At 30.3% G+C, this 9,301-nt stretch overlaps 1 protein-coding gene across 1 annotated transcript; it reads left to right on the top strand.

Moving 5' to 3' along the window:
• Window positions 1-1,260: 1,260 nt before the first annotated feature.
• On the top strand, window positions 1,261-8,678 carry LOC121131207 (aminopeptidase N-like). The gene is given in 14 exon segments (XM_071893912.1): window positions 1,261-1,388; window positions 3,298-3,603; window positions 3,661-3,694; window positions 4,873-5,074; window positions 5,137-5,189; window positions 5,192-5,385; window positions 5,509-5,680; window positions 5,749-6,073; window positions 6,184-6,370; window positions 6,440-6,623; window positions 6,685-6,959; window positions 7,734-7,927; window positions 7,988-8,140; window positions 8,205-8,678. Coding segments are annotated over 14 exon segments (2,442 nt in total). The 5' UTR covers window positions 1,261-1,367; the 3' UTR covers window positions 8,347-8,678.
• The last annotated feature ends 623 nt before the right edge of the window (window positions 8,679-9,301 follow it).

The following is a 9,301-nucleotide window of genomic DNA, read 5'->3' as shown; positions in this document are numbered from 1 at the left end:
GTTCCCAGAGTACCAAGAAGGTGTTCTTCCGGGGTTCTTTCATAATAAATAATTGTATTGACTTAAAAGTTGCGAAACTAACTCACACCTAACGCTCAACATCACACTTTAAAATTCAAATAACCAAGTTAATTGCTTTCCAGATTGTTCAAGATATAGTTAAAAATGGTCCAAATTTACCTGAACGACCTGGTACTAAGGTGTCCCATGATACATAACTTCTTTTTTTTTCAAAAATTTGAAATGCATACCCCCTCCCGCATATTTTTCTATTTGATTTCAGCTACTTTACAAGGGAAGAAATCCGTTACCTTCCATCATATTCACGGAATCATCAAAGTATTCTAAAAAGGGTTCTAAGAAATATTAACAAATATTTCTCATAATTGTTTATTTGCATGTTTACTGTTGTTTTTTTTAAAAGATTGATATTAAGAATATTAGTTGAAATTCTATCCCGGAGCATTTAGTATATACTATAATGTTTATTTACGTACTTTTTACGCAATGGCTCCGGTTTTATGTATTTTCGATATAATATATAAACCAAATAAAGAATGTTGAATATGAAATGATATGTAGGATATCTAAGAACTTTGAAGCACCTCGGTATGTTTAGGAAGCTTTTTTGAAAAATCAATATAATCTTATTAAAAAAAGGCATTGAATATAAATAATAATTAGATTATTGGAACGAATTCCCTTGTTAAATCAAACAATTTAAAATATGTAGGGAAAAAAAAAATTCAATGATTGATACAGATTCCTAGTACTAAACTATGGAGAAATAATTTCGTGAAATCAAAAAAAAATCCTAAAATGTTATGTATTCTGCCTCGAACAATTTTACTAGTAACCCGATATATAAGTAAATTTATTGTTATTTACAGAGTTTGTTACAAAAAAAAAGGATAAATTTATGGGAGGTTAATCGATTGGACTTAGCAAAGCTGTTTTATTGAGTTAAACATTCTATACTATTCTAAAAATATTCTTACTACGTAATAACGTCAGAAGTACCTTATTTCCGTCTCTCACTAAAGCATATAGTTAAAAAAATAATACAAGTGTGATATAAAATGTAATAATTTTTCCATATAATAGGTGCTTGTCTCACTAATATTTCGCGACATGCTTACATGCGTTGTTATGTAACAGAATATTCTCCTTAGTGATTATAATATTTCGTTATGTTATTTAACAAATACATTTTTTTTTTTTGGTTAAATGCATAAGCAATTCATATATATATAAAACAAACTTGTTTACAATGTTACTAGTAGCATATAAATCACTGAAGCTTAAAGTAATACCTGGTTGATCATTGGAACATGTCAAGAATATTATCATTTATATTTCTGTGGTCCATGAATTGTAATTGTGTTAGGGTAAGAATTATTTGATCTTTTAGATTTATATATGTACCCGGCGTAGAAAAAGTACTGAGACTTGCCTCTAAGTAGTCATTAAAATACTTATAATTGATCAGGATGATGGTGAAGATAGATTTTCTTTACAATAACAATACACATTCATTATTAATCTGCCCACCATCAGCCTCAATGACAAGCTCCAACTGCCTCCAGAATCCCTTACACATATTGGCAATGTAGACCTTTTTCATGATCATCCACTGCGGGGTATGGAGGTATTCAGGGCATCAATATTCAGATGGCAGACTATGCAATTTTCTTCTCAATTTGCACCAAATGAAGTAAACCAGTGGATTCAGATCTAGGCTCTGAAGGGCCCAAAGGTTCTTGGACCAGAAATTCATGTTCCTACCCATTTACTCTTGTACAATATTATCCGTATGGGCCGGAGGACCGTCCTGCTCAAATTCATGCCTGGCCTTTTTGGACTTATTCGTGGTCTTGGTGACTTATGTGACCCCATTTTTCCTTCAACACAATCAAGTAGTCGGCTGCGAGTAACCGGTACCCAAGATTAAAAAAGTTGGAGGGCCACAACCCCAACATCATCACAGAGGCCGGATGTTTGGTCTTGGTGACTACTGTGATGCTGTTGTCAGCCTTGCCAAAGCATACCGCCTGATCATTCTGCTTGTTGTAGACAGGGTTAACGGTGCTTCAGGTCATTCAAGAGTTGTTGACATTGCTGAAGAGAGAGTTATTTTTGACGATGGTACAGGAGTGACATCTCAATTCTTCTAAGGGACTTCCTTCAGCCATGGGATGGCCTTGCCCACACAAGAGCGATGCACTTTCTTCTGTTGGGCGTACTCTAACATCTTCATCGTTAGGTTGACCTTAAAGGCGTCAATGATGTCTTTAGGCTTCATTTTGGTGGGTCTTCACCCTTGGGTTGCTCCTAAAGATTGACCCCATCAGACCAATTTATTTCCACCCGACAGACTGTGACCTTGCTGACGTTTAAGGTCTTCATGATACCCAAGGTAGTCCTCCTAGTGAGGATTAAATTACCTATTAGGGCTCTTCTTGCCTCCATCGCTACATATACCAAACTTTTGTTTCCAACATCAATCAAAGGGTTGGAATCTAAGGTATTCAAAAATAATTGAAACTTTAAAATTTAATCAACAATTACTAATCAAAACTTTATTTATATAAGGTCGCATTACTTTTTCTACACCTGGTATATAGTCAAAATTGGTCTAACGGCTAAATCTTTTAAATGTAAAACTGATTTGAGCGGCTATATAAAGTTTACAAACTCAGAATTATTACAAATAGGAAACCTAAGTAAAAAGGTCTTCCTTAATAACCGTTCGCTTTTTATGTTTCCTTTTTCTGGCCACTTAATACAAGTTTCATTGTTTGCAGCACCTATTAAGTATCATTCAAGTGTTTGTAGAGTTGTTAACAAACCTATTACTTTTTTTATAACGCTCAGTTTGTAGTATTGATAAACTGAAAAATAATTTTTTTGATCTATGCTAAAGTTAAAACAATATGCAAATGTAAACATCAATTTTGTAACATAGATACCTATTTGTATTTTAACTGTATTATCTATTTTACGCCTGCCCATTTGTGATCGTGATGGATAGTTAATCTAATTCACTTAATTTATTTCTTAAATGGACTCATAATAGTTTGTTTGCAATAAATATATGTCTTTTTTTTATGAATTTAGGGCGATACTTGAGTTTCAAAAGAAAGATAATTAATATTTGAAAAAAAACTGATTGACTGCTCAGGAATTTATTTCAGAAAAGTGCCTGAGTATAGCTCATAGAAAAATCAATAAAAACTATGCCCCACACTTCTTTACTGATAAATCCTTATTTTAAATGTCATTTTATTACTTTTTCAGGCTCTAGATTTACGATTACCTCATCATGTTATACCTAAAAGCTATGATATCCAACTCAGTCCACAATATGAAGAATCCAACAATCTCTCTGGATTCGTCAGAATTGAAGTTGAGTGCGTTGTGGAAGGGTCTAAAAATATAACATTGCATGCAAAATTTTTAAACATTACACATCTGGATATTAAGGAAAAGGTTTATAAAACAGATATAAGCATTAACAATTCATCAGTAGAAGAAAATGGTACAGTACAGACTTTGTTCTTATTCATTTATCTGAGAATCTGCAAAATGGATCAATTTACATCCTGACAATGAATTACACTACAACATCAACTGAAACGAAAAAATCTTTATTTTTTGAAGGAGATGACCAAATTAGAGGATTTGTGTTTTATAAGTACTACATTTATATTTAATCTTTAATAATGTAGAAAAACTTAGAAAGTGGAACAAAATTTTATTTTTTGCAAAATATTGTAGGTTCCATTTCTAACTTAGACAGAACCAGTTTTTGTTTGAACCATACTTAAAGCAAGTATACATTTGCATATCTCTGTCTTTATTTATTTTTTTAAATCAATTCAGTTTTAAATCCGCGTTTATTATAAAATTATTTAGCAAGGGCCTTTTCATTATGTTAAAATGCAGTAGTCAAGCAATTAGTTTATTATCAAGGTGATATTTTGTTTTTTATATAGTAAATATGTTAAACAGTATGTTGTACATTAATGGCGTTATTTAAAACTTTTTCTGTAAGGATAATATTAATTCAATGATGAAATTATAAGTTCTTAAAAGTCGTTTTAAATTTTAAAGCGCTCTCTTTAAGGCATCATATTCACGAATAATATTGTCAACTCCCTCTTTAAGTTCACCAATTGAATTAGTTTTGTAAATTTTATACAAAATTGATAATGCACGAGAATAATGTACCGTTAGCCTTAATTAACCTGATTAGAGCATTTATTATTCTGATAAAAATGGACTAAGAATGATTATGTTATGATGTATGGTTGTTCTATAATTAAGTCATTAATTATAGATTCTTATACAATTACATCATTAAGTATAGATCGTTCTATAACTACTTCATACAGATATGACGTAATTAATTGTGATTTGTTGATCATTAGTATGGGACTTTCAAAAGGTTCCTGCGATATTATGTTGTCAAAATTGTATTTATATTTGTAGGTCTAGAATTCCCCCTCAGAGAGTGGTCTAAAATTTAATCGTTTTCAAGATCTAAAATTGAATTACTAACTCTCACTCTATGACCCAATTTTCTCCTATATCAACTTATACAACTAAGACAAGATTTACAATTTTTATAACGTAATGGTGCAAAAACAACATGGAATAAAACCTTACAATGGTGTATTACCCGCTAAACAACAATATAAGCTTGTGATATATATACGACAAATGAGATGAATATGGTTTGTATGTTTTGTTCGGACTTATAGTACTGAATCAGTAGAGTTTTGAGTTAATAAAGGTACCAATGAGCGATACATCAAAACTGAAAGACGATTAGATACCAGAAATATTTAAATAACTTAAATATTTGTTAAGAATTCCTTAGTAATTTTGCTTATACTGTTGTTGTTTTTTTCAGAGGAGTTTATTACACTCAATTACAGCCAATTTATGCTCGAACTGTCTTTCCTTGTTTCGATGAGCCAAGTTTTAAGTCCGTATTTAATATAACTCTTCGTCGTCCAAAAAATATGACTTCCATTTCAAATATGCCAATAAAAGAAACAATTAAACTTGAGTACAATTTTCCATAGCACAAACCATAAACATTTAGTAATTCTTAACCATTCTTTCAATTAGAAATTCTGAGGTTTTCGTACACGATATCTTTGACTCAACCCCATTAATGAGTAGAGTACTTATCTAGTTGCATTTATTATCACAAATTACAAAAACGAAACGATTCCCTTTAATAACACTGAAGACGTGAGGATTTGGACTCCAGAAGAAGAAGACAAGTCAAAAACATACTTGGCTAGCCGGGTCACTCCAATTTTACATGAATATTTAAATGAATATTTTGGAATTCAATTGCCAATACCTAAGCTTGTAAGTCAACAGACAAATCATAAAAAGGGCTAGTTTTAAAAATTCTGAGGGAGACAGAGGGGGAAATCCCCAAAAGGACCTTTGATATGAGCAGATTTAAACAATTAACTTTTTTGATTTAAGGATATGTTTGCAATCCCTGAAATTGAGACCGAGGGACTAGAAAATTGGGGTCTTATCACTTTCAAACCTAGAACCTTGTTGATTGATGAAAATGTGTCCTCCGTTCGTTCTTTGTTTTTAAAGGAGAACATTATAGTCACCATAGCACATGAACTGTCACATCAGTGGATGGGTGAATTTTGAAGTTTATTATTGTTTTCCATTAAGTTGATTCTGTATTTATTTATTTTATTAAAATAGGTAATCTTGTAACTTTATCGTGGTGGAATGAAGTGTGGCTACAAAAAGGGATTACAACTTATTTATCCTATTTGGCTTCATCAATTTTTTTTTCAGAAGAGGGCTCATGGGATAAATTTATAATCTTTGTTTTTCAAGACGCCATGAAAGTGGATCCTACTATATTTTCTCAACCTATTAAGACGGAAATAGATAATAATAAAGAATTATTCTCTTCGTTTCATTCTATAGTTTATTCCAAAGGTGCTTCAATCATTAGAATGTTAAGTGATCTTATTGGTGAAGAGGACATTCAAAAAGTTTTCAAAAATCTAATACAAAAGAAGTAAGTCTAATTATTTTTTGAATATGTGAATTATAATTGTAGAGGATGATAATGTATTTTAATTTCAATTTAACATTTGTATTTTTACAAATATTTATAATTTTTTCCAGTAATTTGAAAAATATCAATGAAGATTTGTTTTGGGAAGAAATAAATGAGGTCGTATCTTTGAAAAAAAATATTACTCCACAAAATTTGACATGGAAGGATTTGATGGAATCCTGGCTCACTCAAAAAGGATATTCGGTCATAAATGTGTCTCCAAATTATGAAAATGGCTCTCTTCAGATTTATCAGGTTTGAAATTTTGATAAATTTCTTTTTAAAAAAAGATTTCAAAACGTCTGAATAATTAGTATTTTTTAGAACGAATTAAATGGTAATGTATGGTGGGTTCCATTGAAATATGATATTATAGACAAATACGGAAATGGGATACAAAAACTAATTTGGCTGAAGGATTCAAACTTGAGTCAAACTTTTCAAGATGAGGACTTAAAGGAAAGCTCTCATTCCTTATACCCTGTCATTTTCAATGTCAACCAAACAGGTACCATATTTTAATCATATATCAATATTTTCAATTTAGTCCTCGTAACTATTGTTTTAAGGATACTATCGAGTTAATTATAATGACGATAACTGGAAACGAATCACGCATTATCTACTTCGTAACCACTCAAGAATAAACAAATATAACAGAGCTCAATTGATAGATGATTCATTTTATTTGGCTAATAGGGGATTACTTAGTTACGTAATCCCCTTTAACATAACTACATACTTGCCAAATGAAGATCAGCCGTTGATATGGATTACTTTCTTCGAAAAGTTGTCGGAAATTACATCAAAAACATTTCGAATTGAAAATGATGACAAATTAAAGGTAGGTGGAGATAACGCTATACAAAAAGTAGAGAATCATTATTATTGTATAAATATGCCACAATACCTCCACTCTTATAACAAGGGAACTCTGCAATTGGAGAAAAAAAATTACAAGGAAATTGATAAAGTAGTATCTCAAGTCATGTGAGGGAAAGAGGGAGAACGACTTTTTGTCAAACGATTGAACTAAAGAGACTGAAAGGAAAAGAGGAGACAAGATGCTTGAAATAAAAAGTAAACAAAAAACTAAGTATATGAATTATGTTCAAGATTCCCGGAACCTCAATCAAAAAATATCCAATGAAATACCCTTCGTATATGATTAGGGTTATGTATTTTTGTTTTGAAATAACTTTTATCCTTTGAAGAGCATAATTATCATTCATATACTATGAGCCATGGATTTAATTAATAGTCTATGTTGTTGGTTTATTCTAAAGAAACATACATCATCCTGTCAAAAACGTTGACTTCTATAGAATTATATTTGATCAATTTCAGTCAAAAGAGGGGATATAGTTATGAACTCCGCAAAAGATGAAAAAGCGCATGTATGTAATTTTAGATGAATCAGAATTAGAAATAAGAAAACACATTTTTGATAGATAAACATGACGCCTTTTTCACTTATTGTCACTTTAGATTGAACAATCTCTTCAATCTAAGAGGCACATTTACATCATTGTATTATAACTTAGTGTATAATCATGTTCAAAAGTATAAATCTTAACAAGATGTACCTACTTATCCTTTGAATAATTTCAATTCTTAGGTTTTTTTTATGAATATAACCCAAAAATTGTTCGATATATACCACGAGGAATATTTAGAATCAAAGGATTTCTTGCATAAAAAGTTGTGGCAGTTTTCAACCCAATGGTCCTGCAAATTTGATAATTCAAAATGTATTCAGAGGTCCCTTTTGGCAGTTGAGAACTGGATGCAAAATATCACTCATATTCCGAAGTATAGTATTTTCAAATGTATAATTAATTCATTTTAATTCCTTCATTTCTTTTTTACTAGTGAAGACATTTTTGAAGCTTCAATTTGTGCAGCAGTTCGAAATGGAAATGAATCTCTTTGGGACTTTGTTGCTACTCAATATTCATCTGTCGATAAATCAGATCAACTTTTAGCGGGTTTAGCATGCTCAACAAATAATACAATCATAGAAAAGTATTTTTTTTAAATAAGTCAAAGTAATGTTTTGGAATCTTAAATGTTTATTCATTTTATTTAGATATTTGAACATGACTCGGGAAAATCAAACATTTAATTCCAGAGCAGATTTCGTTTTCGACAAAATTTGTGAGACTCAAAATGGAAGGTCGTCATTCAATGATTTTTTTCTAAATGAACATGAACAACTGAGCAAATTTTAAGTAAATTGTACGTGGTTTTCGATTGATATAATGTTTTCATTTCTTTTAAAGATGATGCATATATTACGGTTGTGTTGTTAATGTCAGCTATGACCTTTTTTGTTTTGTTTCCTTTTATCAGCGTTCTGAACGTTCACTGCTTAAATTTGAATTAGCTTTTGCTAAGTTGTGGACTATTACCGATAATTATTATATAGTTTGGAATTACTCCCAACTGATTTTTGATCAATTTTTCGTTTTTTTGTAAAAGTTGTGGCAGAGATACGTATGTATAGGTTGACCAACAGCCCTCTTTCCCTGCAAAATGTTTCTTTTTAAACCTTGGTCAGACTATCCAAAAAACTTGTTTATAAATTGATTGGGAAGGATAATTGATGATAAACTCAGAATACAGATAAAATGACAATAATTTCATAAAATATAGAGTAAATTCAAAATATATAAATTGATATTATTTTATTTAGATATTTATTTTATTTTTAAATTGTATTAGTTTCAAAATATTGATTCCCTTCTCCCTAAAGACTAAACCACCTGACCTCTTTTTTGAAAATCAAAAAATTGTACTCAACATAAGTTATACTTTTCTATAATAGTATATGGGCCTATTCCTTATTTTATAATAATAATATTCTGGTGCAAACACACAAAAAAAAAAAAACACCCTTGGAAAAATAAATTTTGTCAAGAATAAAAATATTTTGTCAAAAAGACCAAAACCAAACATAAAAATAGTTTTTCAATGTTTACTAACAATTTTTTATATCGCAAAATATAAGGAAATATATTTAGCTGTTCCTTTCTGAAATGACAATTCAAAACTTTGACTTATAAAGAAATCCTTTTCCCTTTTTATGAAAATCGGAGTAACCCTAAAGTTTATAATTTTTAGGTTATTTTTCGACTTCAACATAGTTTGTTTTCCTTATTCAATTAATACATTATAATAATTTAA

This window comes from Lepeophtheirus salmonis, unplaced genomic scaffold (assembly GCF_016086655.4).
Source record: "Lepeophtheirus salmonis unplaced genomic scaffold, UVic_Lsal_1.4 unplaced_contig_282_pilon, whole genome shotgun sequence".
Classification (NCBI taxonomy): domain Eukaryota; kingdom Metazoa; phylum Arthropoda; class Copepoda; order Siphonostomatoida; family Caligidae; genus Lepeophtheirus; species Lepeophtheirus salmonis.
The sequence above is the reverse complement of the archived record's forward strand: the minus strand, read 5'-3'. Positions and strand labels throughout refer to the sequence as shown.